The 19674-nt window shown below is 32.3% G+C and overlaps 1 protein-coding gene across 1 annotated transcript; it reads right to left on the bottom strand.

The window, feature by feature from the left end:
• Window positions 1–13497: 13497 nt before the first annotated feature.
• On the bottom strand, window positions 13498–14509 carry LOC110725860 (vacuolar iron transporter homolog 2-like). The gene has a single exon (XM_021905324.1). The coding sequence runs from the start codon at window positions 14432–14434 to the stop codon at window positions 13694–13696; it is 741 nt and encodes a 246-aa protein (XP_021761016.1). The 5' UTR covers window positions 14435–14509; the 3' UTR covers window positions 13498–13693.
• Window positions 14510–19674: the final 5165 nt, after the last annotated feature.

Raw genomic sequence — 19674 nt, 5'->3', positions numbered from 1 at the left:
ACGATCAATTGAAGTTTTCGGACTTCTCTCGGGCTGTTTCGCGACGAACAGAGCAAGAAATAAAACGGAAAACTGAATTTAAAGAAGAATCCGTTCTGGCGCCAGTCCCTAGGAATTGGCGTCACATTCTGTGCTTGGCGCCAGACGCCAATGCCAGCGCCTGGCGCTAATTCCATATGTTTGGCGCTGATTGATTTTCAGCGACGCCAAAGCAGCCAGCCACCTGTTGAGGTTGTGCTAGCCTTCTGCGATATATTTTGGGTTCCTTGGTACGCCAGTTAGCCCCTCTAAGCAATTTGACATGATTAAGTAATCGGCTTGATTACATAAAGTGATCGACCTGATGAAAAGGTCGTCTCACTTAGCTTAAAGCGCCTAAGCATTGGCTCATTAGCAAAAAACACCGACATATAGGTTCAAGAGCATAGGGCACCGACATACAGGTTCAATAGCAAAGAGCGCCGACGTACATGCATAGCAAAAGCAAAGTTCAGGCGAACTTTTAAGGATCGACAAGCATGGATCTTCGGTATTTTCCTTTGGAAAATTATCGCATCAAATGAGGATGACTTCAAGAGAAGATGTCTTCGACATCATTCCCTAGCTTGCGGAAAGTTGTCACAAACAACTGAAGGTAATTTCAGGGCGAAATTGTCTTCGATCATAGTTCCTGAGGCATGGAAGATGATCGTAATGCGGATGAGAATTATTTCAAATTGAACCTGCCCTAATAATAGGCCTCTACTTTATTCTGCTCGTATTCATGTGCTCTTTCTGACTAACATACAATCAATAGATTAACCCTAAACCTGTTTAATATATGTTGGTTGAATATTAATGCACAAATAAACTATTATTGGCGATCACTTGAATTTATAATCACAATTACCCTAACAAGATTATTAATTATCTTATTAAGCGCGATTGCAAATACCAATTCCCTTTAACATACAATAAAAGGTGTGATCAAGCAATAAAGAATAAAAAATCAAGCAACATAATAAATAATCAACATCATTAATAATAATAATAATAATCATAATCAATAATCATGTTAAAGCATAGCAAGATCCTAGGCATGATACTAACAAGATTAATAACAAATCCTAGCATGTCACTAAGCAATAAAAATCAAATTTTTAACCCTAACATGATACTAACAATCATAAATATTAGGAAGAACATAGGAAGCATCGTACTTTTAATCATACTTAATATTAAAGATACCCTAGACATGATACTAGGAATCAAAATAACAATCTAAGCATGATATCTACATCATAATATCAATTAATCAATTAAAGCACTTACTTGGATGCCTCGTATCTCTTTCTAATAACAAAATACACACGTTAGTAACTTCAAGGAAAACAATAATCAAAACAATTAAATTAAATAATTGAAATAGAGATTTGGGACCAAACCCTCAGAAATTAAAACCTTTCACGACTAGGGCGAAGGCAACTTCGAATATGGATAAGTGTTTCTAGATCTTGCGAATGCGGAATTTTGTATGAAAAAGCAAGGAAGAAAGAAAAGAATACTAAAGAATTAATGTTATTGAAAATTGATGAATGAATGATGTAGATGATGAATGAAGAGAATTAATAAATGGTAATTGACGATGAAAACGGAGTTTTTGATACGATATTTATAGAGAAAATCATCCAAAAAAGATAATTTAACAAAACAGAGTCTGAAGACCACAAAACAACCTTGGCGCCAGCCCTGGCTCATTGGCGCCAGGACCAGTGGCTAGCGCTAGACGCCAATGGCTGGCGTCTGGCGCCAATCCTGATTCCAGGCGCCAAGGCCTGGGGTTGGACGCCAAATTGGATTTCAACGCGTTTTCGAAAATCCGATAAATTTCCCATACTGGAAGATAAAATAATATAATTTAAGTCGAAAATGCTATTTGATCTTGATTAAAACTCTGAAGAATCCTAATTGAATTAAGAATGATAAGACCTTCTAGAATGTTCTAGAAGAATAAAACCAATCCTAATTACATTAGGAAAGATAAATCATATTAGGCCCTCCCCTAGATCATTGGGCCGTACTTAAAACTCAAACCAATCCCTGTTTAGTAAATTGGCCATAACTTCCTCAATATTCATCGGAAATTGGGCTTATAATATATCGTTGGAAAGGTCTTTGCAAGCCCCATCTAACTACACCACTATTGGACCCATATCATGGACCAACCAAACTGGATTGGATGTTTTCTTAAAATAATGTTTTCAAAAACAGAGAGAAGAGAAAAGAAAAGAAATAAAACTTTCCGCAACACCAGACCTTTCCACACTTTCGTTTCATTCGATTATGATTCGACGTGAAAGGTACTCATCACCGGGTTTGGTTTTGGGGAGACACAAATGGGTGTCAACAGAAGCCCCCACTTTGACTGAGTTTGGAGAAACGCAAGTTTCGAAAACGAAAGCCAAAGTATCGATAGGGACGGAGAATAATTTAGAACGTTCTGCGATCCTGAATCAATCTTATAACACCGATACCTGCAAAACCAACATTAGTTAAACAAATAAAAGAGTTAAGAAACGCGTATCTTGCACCGTCGAGCACACGTCTCTGAAAGTAACCGATTGTTGCTGTTTTGACGACCTCCTGCAAGCTAGAGAATGTCATCCCGCCTGAAAACCGCTACGCCTTGTAACTGCTTCCAAATTAGAAGATTGCTTCGCCTGAAACTACCTTCTCCGCTATGATAATATTCCACGTCCAAGGGAATATCATCGAAAATTATTTCTACTCTTTTAGGTTGGATTTGTACCATCATCCCCGAACCCTTATTTGGTTCATGACCTTATGGAGTTGACGATCTCTTGGATCGTTAAGGGGTGTAACCTTCACCTCGTGAACGGTTTACAAGTTCCTTAAAAACTTGTTTGCGACTCTTTTGCTCTATCTTCTTCCCTTTTGGACGCCACCGTACTTTAGTGTATGATCAAAGTGGGGTTCAAGCTAGTGGGATTTTTAAAGGCTTGAAAGTATTCCCTACACTTGGGTTGGGGGTTCTTCAATGCTAAGCACCAAAGATCCTTCCTTGATCGAGGGTTGCTTCAAATAATCATTGCATTCAACACTTGCAACTCGATCTGGCGGAACACTTACCGTAGGCTCAATTTGCACAACTTGCTTGATTGATTCCACCTTTTCATCCTCAAAACCAAGACCGACAGTGTAGAGGGCTCTTTCTATTGCATCAACTTCCTTTTGCCATTTGTCTATCTCATCTGAAAGGGATGCAACACAAGATACCGCCTCCAAGGGATCTTTTTCAAGAGCTTGGGGCTTGTTAGAATAATTGTGAACCACATTAACACTAAAACACTTCTCCTCTGTCATGGGGCTTTTAGGGGTATTATTAAGATTAAAAATAATTTTATCGTCCCCTACTGATAGTGTTAACTTGCCACTACTCACATCTATGATTGCTCCTACGGTGTTGAGGAATGGTCTACTCAAAATACACTACGTGAAAAAATGAATTTGGCACCGGTTCAAACCCGGCCTAAGGCACCGGTTTGAACCGGTGCCAATGTGGGGGGTGCCAAAAAGTGGTTTAAAAAGGCACCGGTTCAAACCGGTGCCAAAACTTGAAATTGGCACTGGTTAACCAGTGCCAAAAATGTGTTAAAAAAAATATGGGATTGTTTTAGTCACCGGTTAACCGGTGCCAAAAGTGCCAAAAAGTTTAACATCAAATATCAAAAAATTGAACATCAAACATCAAACATCAAAAAATTAAAAATCGACTAAAATTATTTAAAATATCAAAATATAGATCGAATATCAATCAATATAATAAAAAATTTACAATATATAATAAAAAAAATTACAATATAGATCAATACAGTAGTTCAATTACAACATATAAAAAAAATTACAATATAAATAAAAAAATAAACTCAATATTCTTGCATCTTGATTCTTCCATTTAAGATCTAACTCAAGATACCTGCACCAATTAAAGCAAAAAAAAAAAAAAATAACGATTAATATAATTAAGTTTCGAAAAAAATTAAGATTCAAACCCATAAAAAAAATTGAAATCGCAAAAAAATTAAATCGAAAAAAAATTAAATCGAAAAATACCCAGAAATAAAAAAACCCAGAGATGGAAATAAATTGAAATCGAATAAAAATTGAGATCGAAAAAACCCAGATAAAAATAAAAATTAAAAAACCCAGAAATCGAAAAACAAAAAATCAAAATCGAAAACAAAATATATTAAAATCGAATAAACAAAAACAAAAATCGAAAAAAAAATTCAAAATCAAACATAAGAAAAAAATATAACCCAGAAATAGAAAAATAAAAAATCAAAGTTGAAAACAAAATATATTAAAATCGAATAAACAAAAATCGAAAAAAAAATCAAAATTGAAAACTAAAAAAAATAACCCAGAAATCGAAAAACAAAAAATCAAAATCGAAAACAAAATGTATTAAAATCAAAATCGAGAAAAATAAATCAAAATCAAAATCGAAAAAAATAAATCAAAATCGAAAACAAAAAATCAAAATCGAAAAAAATAAATCTATTAAAATCGAGTTAAAAAAAAACAGAAATCGACAAAAAAAAATCAAAATCGCAAAAAAAAAACCTAAAGTGAAATCGAAATAAAAAACCCAGAAATTGAGGGAGAAGGAGACGTGTTCGTGGTGTTGCATGTTCTCGTGGTGGTCTCCGTGGTGGTGTTCGTGGTGGTCTCCGTGGTGGTCTTCGTGGTGGGCTCGAAGGAGAAGGAGAAGGAGACGTGGTAGCTTAGTCTTGAGGGAGAAGGAGGAGATGAGAAAGGGAAGGAGGAGATGAGAAAGACTGGTGAAGTGGTGAGCGAAAGAGGAGGAGAAGAGAAGAGGAGAGAGAAAGAGAAGGAAAGAAGAGGAGAGGATAAGCGGCGAGAATGAGAAATAGGGTTTGGGGGGTTTATATATGGGCGGGGTTTTTTTTTAATAATAAAGTTTAACCGGTTTTTTTTAATTAAGGAGCGGTTCAATTGGCACCGGTTCAAACCGGTGCCTTTTTAGTTTTTGGCACCGGTTTGGTCTGAACCGGTGCCTTTTATATTTGTGTAAAATGGCGCCCAAATTTGGGCCGGTTTAGGACACCGGTTTGGTCTGAACCGGTGCCTTTATGGGGGTGCCTTATTGTATTTTTCTACTAGTGATAATTGGGGTTTGCATATCCTCAGCCATATCAAGAACAACAAAATCAACGGGTATATAAAATTTACCTACTCTAACGGGGACATCCTCTAAAACACCTAAGGGGTATTTGAAAGAACGATCGGCCATTTGTAGAGTAATATTAGTAGCTTTTAATTTACCCATATTCAACTTGGAACACACAGATAATGGCATAACACTAACGCTAGCACCCAATTCATACAATGCATTATCAATCATTAGATTGCCTATATGACAAGGGATAGAAAAACTACCGGGATCTTTTAATTTAGGTGGAGATTTATTTTGGAGTATGGCACTACACTCTGCAGTGAAAGCTACTGTCTCTACCTCACTAATAGACCTTTTTCTTATCAATATTTCTTTCATGAATTTTGCATATGAAGGAATTTGTGTGATTAATTCAGTGAAGGGAACTGTTACCTTCAAATATTTTACCATCTCCAGGAACTTACCAAACTGCTTATCCAAGTTTGTCTTCAAGTGACGATTGGGGAATGGAAGTTTGATAACTGGCTTTGGAGCATTATTGCTCTTATCTGGAGTGGCCACCTTCTCTGGAGTCGTACCCTGCAATGTAGAATTAGATATGTTAGTACTATGCTTTAGCCCTGCCGGGCTATTAGCTACATTGTCTGGTTTAACGGAATCAAGATTAGCATTATTTAATAAAACAGGCTCATCAACTCTGGGCATAGGGGGCCCTTCATAGCTTGAACCACTCCTTAGAGTAATTTCATAGGCTTGATCCGTAGGCCTGGTCGGCTGTGCCGGCAGAGCTCCCTGTTGGCGGGCTTGTAGAGTAGCGGAAAGTTGCGCAATTTGATTATCTACAATTTTATTATGTGCTAGAATCGAATCAATTTGCGCATCTCTACTCTCCATATGCTTATGCATATTAACTAGCATCGCTCTAATTTCTACCAAAGATGGGTCGGAAGATGAGGAGGGTTGTTGTGGTTGGTTCTTCTGGCCAGCATTGGGATGGTAATATTTCTGCTGCTGTTGCTGTGGCGCCTGTGATTCTTGTGGTGGTGGATTTTGAACATTAGTACTCCGGTAGGAAAGGTACGGATGATTCTGATACCAAGGATTGTAGGTGTTGGAGTATGGGTTATTCTGCCTATAAGCTTGAAAGGCATTAACTTGCTCCACGGAACTCCTGCAATCTTGTTCCCAATGACCTATAATTCCACAATTTTCACAGAATGTCTCATTAGCATTATTATTAATTGCAGAAACATTAGCTACATTAGCAGTGCTAAGATTATCTAATTTTTGGCAGATAGAGGTCAGCACTATGCTTCCCCTTGTTAGCAAATCCTCTAGAATTCCCATATTGGGAATTATGTATCGCCATATCTTCAATAACCTGACCTGCATCATCAACATTAAGATTCATAAATCTCCCACTAGCTGCAGAATCTAAAATTATTCTAGATGAATTTCCAATGCCATTGTAAAAGGCTTGGATTAACTGCCATTGTGCTAAATTATGATGGGGGCATTCTCTTTATAAGTCCTTGAACCTCTCCCAAGCCTCATATAAAGTTTCATCGGCTTCTTGGGCAAAGTTCTGAATTGCACTCCGTAGTACGGCTGTTCTCTCTGCAGGATAATACTTGTTATAAAAATTCAAAACAAGAGTTTCCCAGTCAGTTATACCAAGTGCATTTCTATTTAAACCATTAAACAACAATTTACTTTTCCAGTTAAAGAGAAAGGAAAGAGAATCTCCCTGATTTGGTCATTGTGACCCCGGCTTGCCTGATGGTATTGCAATATTGACAATAGTCTACAATGTGAAGATTTGGGTCTTCTCCCTTGGCTCCACTGAATTCCTTCCTCTCTATCATCGTTATAAATTGGGGTTTAATTTCAAATTGTACCCCATCAAGAGCCGAAATGGGAGTGAGATGTGGAAAATCTGTAAGCTTTGGTTGTGAGTAATCACTAAGCTTCTTTGGAGTCGTCATCTATGATTCTGGATCTGATGATACCTCTGAATCGCTAGAACCAGTTAGAGGGTCTCGGTGATTATTGTTATCACCAGAATCCGCCAGAATTTGCTTGTAGAAGTTCTTCTATCTATGAAAGGATCGTTCGATCTCAGGATCGAATGGGATGTACCCTGATCTGGAACACCTGGGCATAAACAAAAAAAAAAAAACTAAAAGCAAATATGAGATTTGCCTCAAAGAACTAACGTTCTCTGAGAAAAAAAGGAATAACCTAGACTACAAAAATAATCAGAAACAAAAATAAAACCGTTTCCCCGGCAACGGCGCCAAATTTTGACAGGGTAAAGTCGTATCCCAAAATCAAAAGTAATTCCTAAATCCTCTAACTAATGTAGATAGGGAAGTAGGGTCGTATCCACAGAGAAACGAGTCTTTCTATTCCTAATTAACCAATGTAATCTAAATTATAAAGTAACCAATATGTGAATTTGAATATGAAACTAAACTACGAAGATTAAGAATAAGGAGAAAATAATATATAAAGGGATCTAGGGCATAGGTTCACCAATAAATAATATTCCAGGGTAGAATATAATAATCATTCATCAATGCATACATTAATCAGATTATAAAGGGCTTTCGCTATGTATTATAATCACACAATTAATTTACCGGTATTAAATCTCATCTTTCAAATCTCGACTTAACCATTTATAAATTAACCTGCCTATTGAAACTGGACCTAAATATCAATTCTCATCTGTTGAATCTCGAATCAATATTATCAAACTCATGCATAAAAGATCAGGCCTAATCTAGTCACAGAGCATTAAATCAATCAATAGGAAATTAATCTAGCATTGACAATTAACAACAATAAATTACCCCTTCATATTATTTATGGATCCCCACAAACCCTAGAAATAGAACTACTCACACATAATAGGAACTAAACTAATCAAAGTTATAAAACAAGACATGATCAAAGGAATAAAGTAAACAACTAAGATTAAGAGAAAAGAAATCGTTACCAAATAAATTTGGAATTAAGAATAAAGTTGAGAACAAAAGTATAAGAGAAAGCATTAATCTAAAAGCTAAGAAGAGAGAGAAAATCTAAGAAATAATTAAGAGAGAGAGTAAAAGAAGAGAGTCCAGAGAGATCCTGAAATCGTTTTACGGAGAAGTATTTATACTCCACACAAATCCTAAACTAAAACAAACTTAAACGACACTTATCGTCTCCTAACAATAACACGCGCCCGATCGAGCGCGCCTTTTTGCTCATCAGTACACTTCTCGCGCCCGGCCGGGCGCGTCACTGGGCGCCGACCTTTGCTTCTCTCGCCCGGCCGGGCGCGCCTTCGGGCGCCAGCCTTTTTGGTCGGGCGGCTCTCTTGGGCCACTATTTGGACTACGATTGGGCTCCAACTATTCGGGCCAATCTGGGTTTCCTCTTCGGGTCTTGAATACTCGGTCCAAATGCCCCGGTATCACATATACCGAGCCCTTAATCACCGGTTCGATGGCTCTAACCGACCCTGGGCTCCAGTGCTCGTATTTGCTCTATAATATCTCGGGAAAATGCTCCAAAAGTGCGAATCCCTGCAAAAGTCAACCAAATCAACGAAAACACTAGAAAACACCAATTAGTAATAAAAGTGGATCTAAAGAGCCAAAAACACTACTAATTATGACCAAGGGACAGGGGTAAAATACTATATAAAATAGACACATCAATAATGCATGCCCCACCCCTTTGTTATTTTTTTTTATTTTTTATTTTATTTTATTTTTTTAAAAAAAATTGTTAATATGTATTTAAATAATTTATTTCAAAATACATGTAGTGATTTCTACTACCAGTCTACCACAGAATAGTAAATAGGGTATTTTTTATTTAATTAGTTTCAAATATTGTTTTGAAAATCCAAAATATTCCCTACATTATTTTGGTTGGTGAATGTGGAAAAATTTCGGATATTTTGAAACTAATTTTATCAACATAATAATAAGGCATTTAAATACCCTATTTACTATTGTATGATGTAGAAATTACTATATGTATTATGAAAAAAAAATTACATATTGATTTTTTACAAAAAATAAAAATCCTAACAAAAGGGTGGGGCATTATTAATTTGGATGGTAAAGAAAATTCTTAACATAATACTATGTATGTATTTTGAAAAGAAAACAGAAAATTAATATAAAATATAATAATTAATAACAAAGATAGACAGAATATTCATTGAAATACATTTTTGGAGATTGGCGTACTATTTTGCACATATAGGGCTTGTTCACTTCAGCTTAATTTCAGTTCAGTTGAATTCAACTCTAATCATTCAGTTCAGCTCCAATCAGTTCAGTTCAGTTCAGCTCCTAATTTCCTTCTCTCATAAAATATTCATTTAAGCTCTATTAAGTTCAGTTAAGCTCCAATTAGTTCAGTTCAGTTCCGTTCAGCTCCAATCAGTTCAGTTCAGTTTTGCTCAGTTCAATAAGTGTGAACAGACCCATAGTATAAAAGGTGGTACCACTAATAGCAAATAATTGAGTTTGTATTATATTGCGCACATAGTTGATAGTTGATATTATTTTAAACCAATTTTCCTAATTTTTTTCCTCTAGTGAATTGTGTTTGCTGGATTTGACACCTGTATTATATGAACATGGCCTAACTAACTTTCTTTGTATTAAAATAACTAAATAACTAATACAATATGAATGAACTAAGTACTGGGGTAAAGAATGGTAAAAGATACGTAGTATATTTTTTATGACATATGGTGGATTGATTAGGGGAATAAAGCACAATTATGAAAAATAAAAAAATAATAAATAAATAAATCTCTAATATGAAAGTTGAAAGATTATTTTTTTAAAACTTTTGTGTACACGCTTTACATTAACACAAAAGTTTAAAAAAATGGGTTTACAATAATTTAACGAATGGCGGTGTTGAGCATGCACAAGTTTTATGGAGTACTACAATTTCTATTTTTCTCTCTTCTCATGAGTTTCTATTTGATATTTTTTTTTTCTGCTCTTCTTCTCTCTTCTCTGCACTTCTTCTTCTCTCTTTCTCTCTTCTTTGTTCTTCAATTTCCTTCTTTTTTTTCCCGATTAATCTTGATTTTGTAACATAATTTTCCTGTTTTGATCAATGATTCATCTTTCTACAGCCAATTTCAAGGTATGTATGTTCATCTAATTTTTTACCCACTATGGAAGCCACCGCCGCCGCCACCATTGCCGCGAACTTGAGCCTCGTTAACGGGAAAATTGAATAGAAATTGATAGTTCATCTTTCACAACAGATCAAGCAACAATAGTAGCAATAATAACACATAAAAGTAGTAGAAATTTCTAATCAAAGTAACAGAATATGGGTTACTTTTGAAAAAAAACTAAAAAAAAAAAAAACTAGTGAGATTTTGATACTTTATTTTGCAATTTGCATAGGTAACTTAATTACTTTTGTGATAAAAAGGGTCACTTTTGTGGAAAAAAAAGGTCACTTTTGTGAAAAAAAAGAGTCACTTAGGTCAATTTTGTGAAAAAGGGGTCACTTTTATGAAAAAAGGGTCACTATTGTAAATAAAAAGGGTCACTTTTGTAAGAAAATAGGTCACTTTTCACAAAAGGTTCAATGTACAATAAAATTATTGTAAACCGGGGGCATGCAAAAGATCCTTAATCAATAATCAATCAATAACCTATATCTAACCTTAGTATTTAAAAACTCAAACCGAGAAAGACATATGTTCTCATCATATTACACCTCCCTATCTTCTTTTTAACCCAATATGCCAAGTGTCACATTACAAATACTTTTTAATTTGATCATATTCATAAATAGAATATAATTTATTCCATATTCGTTAAATGATTTTATAGTTTTATTAGACTATCTTTCTTAACTCTTTCATTTAACAATTCATCTTCATCTCCTTTCTTCAATTCAACCTTTTTTTTTTCTCGCTGTAATTTTAGTCCCTCTACCTTTTTTTTTCTCAAGCCTCATTTTAAATTAAAGTCCCAAAAATTAATTTCTTTAATCATTTTTTTATTATACATTACTCTAATTTATTGATATTTTCTCACTTATTTCTCAATGCAATTTTCTAAAAACAACCCGTGCATTGCACGGGTTAGAAGGCTAGTTATATACTAAAAGACACACCAACAATGACACGTATCAAATTCTGGTGTATCTATAGGAGGTTTTTTTTTTTTTTTTTTTTAATTTTTTTTGTAAATTAAAAACTCCTTTTATAAAACTTTTATTTTAGGAAATAATTACTTAATAATAGTTGTCTTAATTAACCATATAAAATAAGTAATGATCTTTTACATTCTATAGATGGATATGCATGTAACTATCTTTTTGGAACTGTTGGCGACATATAATTACTTAATCTTTGAGAATTTTTTAAAGGATAGAATATTGACATACTTAATAAGAATCATGCACAAAAAATCTTATAGTATATGTACCTTCTTCTACTATTTAACTTTTTTATTATTATTATTATTATTATTATTATTATTATTATTATATATATATATATATATATATATATATATATATATATATATATAACTTCTACTATATATATTTACTGTACAACAAAAGAAGGAAAATTTTGCATAAAAAAACAAAAGATGGAAATTTTAATCGCAAAGATTAAAGATATCCAATCTTAATATGACTACCCGGCTACTCTTCTTACACAAAATGTTGTCCAACAATCCAATGACATTATTTACGTAGGAGAAAAAAAATTCAAAACAATAATTTTTAAAACAAAATTGTAAAATATTTAAAGAAAAATTAGAAAATGTTTCAAAAAAAAAGAAAACATTAGAAAACAACTAACTATAAATATTGAAAATTTTCAAAGAAAAACCAGAGACGTAAATTAATGATTGACATATGAGTTGTTGTAGTGAAAAAGTATTTAGCCCATAAGAGGTATATATTACACTTGGTTGTGATCTGATTAGATACATGGTTAGAGAGTAAACAATATATAACCTTAAACGATCTATAGAAAATAGGGTAATTCATTAATATTATACATCTATTAAATTCCTACTCATACGTATATAATTAATTTTAAGATACTCCTTTAATTTAAGTAAGAAATGAAAAACAATATAATACACCATTAATTTGTCTAATTGTCTTTTAAATTTTATAATTACCCATGTGATCAAAGACATATATATTATTTTAAATTTTATAAATACTCATATGAAATACTCATTGGTTTCATTCGATCAAACAACTCTTTCACATATATTTTATGTTTAAATTTTTGTAAAGACATGAAACAAGAAGAAAATGAGGTCAAAATTTGTTCACAATAGGTTTAGATAATTTTTACTTTTTTTAAAATAAACATAATGCTAAATTTACAATGAATATTAAAATATATCGTGTATGGCACGGGACCTAACCTTGTATTAATATACTTCGAACATTTTTAGGTTAATTTTTAGAGAATTTGGGGTGACTTTGAACTTTTTTTTAGGGTAATTTTGAAACTGATATGATTTTTATTATAATTAGGCAACGAGATAAGTTTTATAAGGGTAATATATTTACTTTCACTCTTTAACATTTGATTTTTACTCATTTATAAAGAGTAGTTTAATTTTTTATTTATTTATTTATTTATTTATTTATTTATGTTTTTTTTTATTTATTAAAGCGTAGATAACATTAGTTTATATACTACCTTCGTTCAATGTTATGTGCAACTTTGGGGCATTATTTGTGAGATATAAAATATTCCAAAGTTGCACATAATATTTAACGGAGGTAGTATATTAATATTGACATATTGTGATAACTTTTATTTATAGTGAGGTAATTTTTATATATTTTAGAATAACATATCATTTTAAGGTAATTTTACAATGGATGTACAACATTAATCGTACACCCAATTTATTTAAGAAGTATATATAGTAGCAGAACTAGCACATTTGGGAGAAAAAAAAGAATAAAGAATAAAGTATCTAACCCAGCCTACATCCGTACAAGGAGTAAAGGAAATGAACTACTCGGCTACACCAAACACGACCATTTATCAAGCTTGTCAACGCATAATTTAAATCATCATTATCTCTAATTTAAAAATAAGTAAAAATTATAAAAAAGTTAGATATTGTTATAGTATTCATTTATTGAGATGATCCAAGCAATATCTCACACAAACTATATCTATACTTGCATATAAATCACAAAAGTATAAAATAGATATTAAATTTTAGGGGCGGAGTGTATGCATGCAACTGTGTACACATCTGACATAAATAGAAAGGTAAATATATGCTTATATCATTTGATTATAATTTCTCTCAACTACATATAATAAATCTCACGGTTATACTTAGACAAAGACAACACAATATAAACATGTAACACTCTAGTATATACTACAAATCTTTTTTCTTGTGGTTTACAAGGTCATACTTAACCATTATTTACCTCTAAAAATATTTTAAATCATAAACCAAATGACCCAATCAACTTGGTTAGTCCAAAGGTAATAGCCATAGCAAGCCAACCACCCAACAAAACCCTTATAGAAGCCCTTACAAGGGGTGCTCTTCCTAGAAACGCCCCTAACCACCCAAACATTGCCAAAGCCGCGGTCACGGCCACAACCACCACCACAAGCCTCACCTTATAATCCTTAATAAATGATGCTGCCAATAGTGGTACCAAGGCCCCTAAAGAGAAGGCTAGGGCAGAAGCAAATGCTGCTTGTAACGGGTTTGGCAATCGCTCTTCCTCCTCTTCCTTTTCTCCTTCCTTAACTTTCTCTCTTTTCATCTGAGCAACCTCAATATCAAGTTGGGAGTAGACGGACACGAACTCTCCAATAGCCATGCTACATGCCCCGGCTACTAGACCAGCAAAGCCGGTTAGGATCATTGCCTTGACATCTTGCTTCACCGCACCAACTCCAAGCATGAGTGATGCTGTTGAAACAAGCCCGTCGTTGGCTCCTAAGACCGCCGCTCTAAGCCATTGAGACCGTTTCGAGTAGTCCATGTCGTTGTTTTTATTTTCATCACCTTGCTTTTGGCTCTCTTCATCAATGGTTGGTCTTATTATTTCCAACTTGGTTGGAGGGAAAGGTATTTGTTTAGTTGCCATTATTATGAAATACAAAAGAAAAAAAAAAGAAAGAGAATAGTTTATTAAGTGCATGTAAAGGTATGTTGCAAGAGAAGGGTGCATGGGAGGGGTTTATAAGGAGGGTGGTAGGGGAAAATTTTTTAGTGGGATTTTCCACCAAGAAAAACCACTTATTAATGGAAAGTAAAAGATTTATGTGTGAGATTGTACACATACATGAAAAACAAAATAGTTGCTTTATATCTGGTCAAAATCATCATTCATCAATGAAATTTACTTTGGAAAAGTGGATTTCATATTGCTTTGGCTTTTCATCGACATTACTCTCTCCGTCTCATTTTAGTTTGTCTATTATTTTTTCATTTGTATTGTCTTAATTTACTTTGCCTCTTTCTATTTTTGGTTAATACTACGCTCTTCACTACTAAAATTTAGTGCCCCAAGCTCTCTCGTTTAATTAAAATAAAAATTATTGTCTCATCTCTCCACACATCTACTTTATGTAAAAATATAATCACAATTCAAAATTCAATCCAAAACTACATCTAATTTTGCCAAAGAGAGTACAATTCTATTTTGATTTAGGTGCACCAAAGGTTAATTTTGCAAAATTTAAGATGAGCATAATTCATCAAATGAACCAAAAAAAAATAAAAAAATAAAAAAATAAAAAAAATAAAAAAAATTGAGTTGCTCATTGAACATTAATGAAGCCAATTTTCTTTCAATAATAAGCTTTATTTTTTCTTTCCTCAATTATTTGTTAGTATCTTTATACTTTGAGTCTACAGTCTAGATCATCACTGTTATAAAATAAAGCATAGTAATGAAACATACTAATCATAGTAATGAACAATCGATATTCACGACAATTAGTAATGCATGCAAAAGGGTGGTAGCTTAAAGGCTCATTTTCTTTCAAACTATGTCTTTCCTAATGTAATTATGTAAAGGACTATTTATTAGCTCACTCATGTTAGAAGATATTTTGTTACTTTTTTCTTGGAAAATAATGTTCATCATAGGATCGGAGTATTATCGATTGAGCTAGATGTTGTGGATAACACTAGTGTACCATCACCTAGCTATAGTCTAGGAAAGCACGTAAACTTTTAGTACTTAAGGATACCTTGTTACCAAAGTCTCATGGTTAACATGCTAATGAAGCTTAGAAATGGTTGGAACTTGAGGTTTCCTTATTTTTGAAAATTAATCTTCTTCTAGTGTTCGTAAACTTTTATGGACTCGTACATAACTGAAATTCGTTTATTATGTGATGATTTAAAGTTGGTTTATACAGAGTATTTCCCAATCTCTTGTTGTGACTTGAGCCATGTTCTAGTCACCTTTTTTTTTGCTGATGAATTGAATATTCCACTTGAGAGTGGAGGGTGGATGAGTTTCGAACTCATGACTTTTGTGTCACGCTTGCTCCGCTACTATGTTAGTAGACGAAGTCAACAGAGAACTTAAGCTGATGATTGAGACTCATAAATATGTTTTATACACAATCAGAACTGAAATTATATTTACTGACTATCTATTATGTTTCTTCTTAAAAGTTACTGATTTTTACTGCCTGAAATTATTTTTACCAAACTGAAAATTATGTACTGAACTGAAATTATTTTGACTTAATATTTTTTACACAAGTGAAATTAATAGACCCTTGATTGTATAGCTATTGCAGTACTAATGTACTATTGTAGATTAAAAAGAACTCATCCTTAGATGTAGTTTTTTCTTCTTTTCACCAACAAAACCATGCTTTTTAAATTTTCTTTGTTGGTCAAAAGCTCACTAGCTCAGTAATATCATATGTGAAAGTTGATATCCATCACCTTGATCTTTTCTTGATTTGATGCTTTAGCTGCTTACGAATGATTTGTCAAACTTTTGTAACTTTATTTACTAATTTAAATATGTACATTAAGCCTAAGTGTGTATTGAAATTATTTTTATTATATACTAATTTTCTAAGGTGAGGAGAACAATGCCTAATAAGTTAGTGAATGAGTCTTTCTGTATACTCCGTATCATCTATACTATATATTAAAAGACGTTTCTTAAGAAGTTTAGGTGCCACACGGTATGTTTTTACAAGATTTGAACCCACAATCTCAAGTGTAATTAAAATTCCAACGTGTTAACCACTAAGCTATAAACATATTTCATGTCATTCAACAAAAAATAAATATTAATAAAGATTTATATCATGGAAATAATGCGGTAACATGAGACATCACTTGTGCCTAAAACTAGTTATCTACTACAATTTGCCACTTAAGAATAATTTGATATTTTTTTTTTTGTAGAACTATATAATACTTGTACATGATTTAATAGTTTGTTAGCTTTAAAATAAGCTTTAGTAATAATATCATAATATGCAATATTACCTTTATTTCATAATGATTTTATTTTTTACAAAATTTTATAAAGGAGAGTTTTTTCCCGAGTTTTTAGAGAGCCACGTAAGATCTAATTTTCTCAGCGCGCCATGTAGGATTATAAATCTTAGTAGTAGCCAATTAAATAAGAGATTATTAATTTCTTTTTGAATTAAATAATTTAAATGCCATGTAAGCAAAATTGGCGAATGAGATTTTTAAGTTTAAATTAATTAAATATTATATATTATCTTTTAATATTAGGAATTTTATCTAAATATATAACAAATTTTAGGCTCATAAATACAAAAAAAAAAAAAACATTATTTAAAAAAAAATCAAACAAACCGTGCATCGCACGGGCTTTTCACTTTATCTATAACTTTTTTTTAAAAAAATAAATGAAATTACGCCATTCACTTTTTTATACCTTCTATTAACTATTACATATTGTACGTATTCTATCTTCTTTTTTTATTAACTTTTACAGTATTTTATCTTCTTTCTACTTACAAACACTGATTGATCACCATATAAATGCTATGAAGTATCTTTCTACTATTTGTGTGTAATTTAAATTTGTTTTCAATTGGTAAGGTCTTTATAAAACATAGTTATAATTCAAAGTTGGAACCTAGCTCTAGTTGATGAGCAACATCTAAATTCTTTCTTACAAAATATAATGACCCATATGATATAAACCATTATCATTTAGTTTTGATACATATTTAGATAAAATCTTGTTATAAGTTAGTTGGGACACCAAATATTAGCACTACTCAAAGAAATAAAATGAGACAAAATGGATTGTTGAGTGGAAAAGCACTAGTGAATATTAAATAATAGAGTGTGCTCTTCGCAAGAAAACCACCACTTGAAGTTGTATTATATTTGCATAGGCGCAAGCAACACACGAGACGACATTTGCAAATCAAGTGATGGATACTATTACGTGCACTCAATTACGACTTAAGAAGTTAGGAGTATATCATGCACTATGTTTTCTTTCATCCAATAATTGATTTATGAGAATTCAATAGCCCTAATGCATGATATGAGATTTAATCTAATGTTTTGTTGGCAAAATCTTAAGTGCTAGACATGTATATAAAGAGGTATAACAGAAAGTTTTGTAGAAAAAAAAAGAAAAACAAAAGAACCTCCTATTTTTTTTTAATAAATAATATATATTGTACTAGAATTGCACTTGTTCTACTACTATATACTTCGTATTTGATAAGGGTCCTATTGGGCCGGACCAAAACCTCTCACCTATCAACTTGACCCGAGTTAGTAGACTAGACCCTTTGGGAGGGTGTGAAAGGGTACTCCCATCCTAAGTATCTCTAATGAGATTTGATATCACGACATAAAATTTTCCACTACACCAAGCTTTACATGGTGTTTTACTACTATACATGCATGTAATATCATGTGTTAGATTTAAAGTGTATATTATACATTGTATTTTATAGTTATTGTTTCATTCAAAAATGTTTTACTTGCAATGCAACTTTTGGCATAATAGATTGAGCTATAAATTTAAAATTGTAAAATTTAACAATCTTTTCTTATTAGTGCGTGGTAAAATTATTTCAATTAGCTTTTATGTTTACTTTTGCTATTAAGCCTATTATCTTCCTTAATATGCTTGTCAAAGTGTGGTGTTCAAGTAGATAAAAAGGAGGGAATTATTAAATTATATGTATTTTCAATCAATCATTCACTATATTTTAAAATGTGTAAATTTTGAACCAACTTATTAATTTGATAATTTCTTATAAGCTTTTATTCTTGTTTGTCTAATACACAAAAGCTTACGATTAACTTTTAAGTACATCGCATGTACACACTAAATTAACTATCACATAATGAAGATTGAATTTTAGATATAGAGAATTAAATTAAAAAGATTCTCCTTACAATTATACCTCGAATGACAGGGTATTCTAGTAACCATAAATCTTTTAATGAAAATTAGAATGGCTAAATTTGGAAAAGAAATTAGAATCTTACTTGAATTCTTGATACTTCAATTATATTATTAGCATCATCGAATGAATATCAACGATTCAATATTTTACTCTAAAAAGTACTTTAGTTGACAAAAGCTAAACTGTGACATTGATTTATCACGAGATTGTGCTCTTATCTCTCATACCACTTGATAGCAAGTAAAAATTGAACTTTCACTTGATTTGGTTCAATTCTAAGGGGACTTTTAATTTTATATATCACCCAAGAAACTAAAATAAAATGCATTGAAAATAGCGCTAAAAAGCAGAACATTACAAGCCATGTACTTCCTTCACATTTTTTTCGTAACACATTTTACACTATTCACCTAATCTAATTTGACTAATGTTAGTGATTTATATTTAAGAAAAAATAAAGTGTTGTGATTATTTGTTGAAATTGTCTAAATTATTAATTAATATTTAATTGTTATGTATAAATTTTTGCATATTGATAATTTAAAATATTATTGATTAAATTGTATTTACATACATGTATAATAAACACGTAGAGAGTAACATATATGATAGGTTTGGCAAAGTCCCATGATTTCAAAGAGGGCTTATCGATTTTGAGCAGTAATTTACATAGAAAAAATTGGGGAATAACAGTCTTACTTTTGAGCAATAATTTACAAAGAAAAAATGGAGAAAAAATGGAGAATAACAGGCTTACCTACACGAAAATGATAGATATAAAAATAACCCTAAATTCCAGCATCAATATAACCCCCAAAAAACTAAAAATGAAAAATAAAATCTTAAGTTTAGTGGATAATGTTAGGGGACCACTCAACCAAAAGGTTAAGCTGATAGTTGAGGCTCAAGAATAAGTTTTATACTCTATCACGCCTCCTCACACAAGAGCCCTTTTGGGCTAGAAATGTGGAAGCGGCATGAGCCTTCCTCATGCCCAGCGCCCGCTTAATATTCCACT

Source organism: Chenopodium quinoa, unplaced genomic scaffold, assembly GCF_001683475.1.
Source record: "Chenopodium quinoa cultivar QQ74 unplaced genomic scaffold, ASM168347v1, whole genome shotgun sequence".
Taxonomy (NCBI): domain Eukaryota; kingdom Viridiplantae; phylum Streptophyta; class Magnoliopsida; order Caryophyllales; family Amaranthaceae; genus Chenopodium; species Chenopodium quinoa.
The sequence above is the reverse complement of the archived record's forward strand: the minus strand, read 5'-3'. Positions and strand labels throughout refer to the sequence as shown.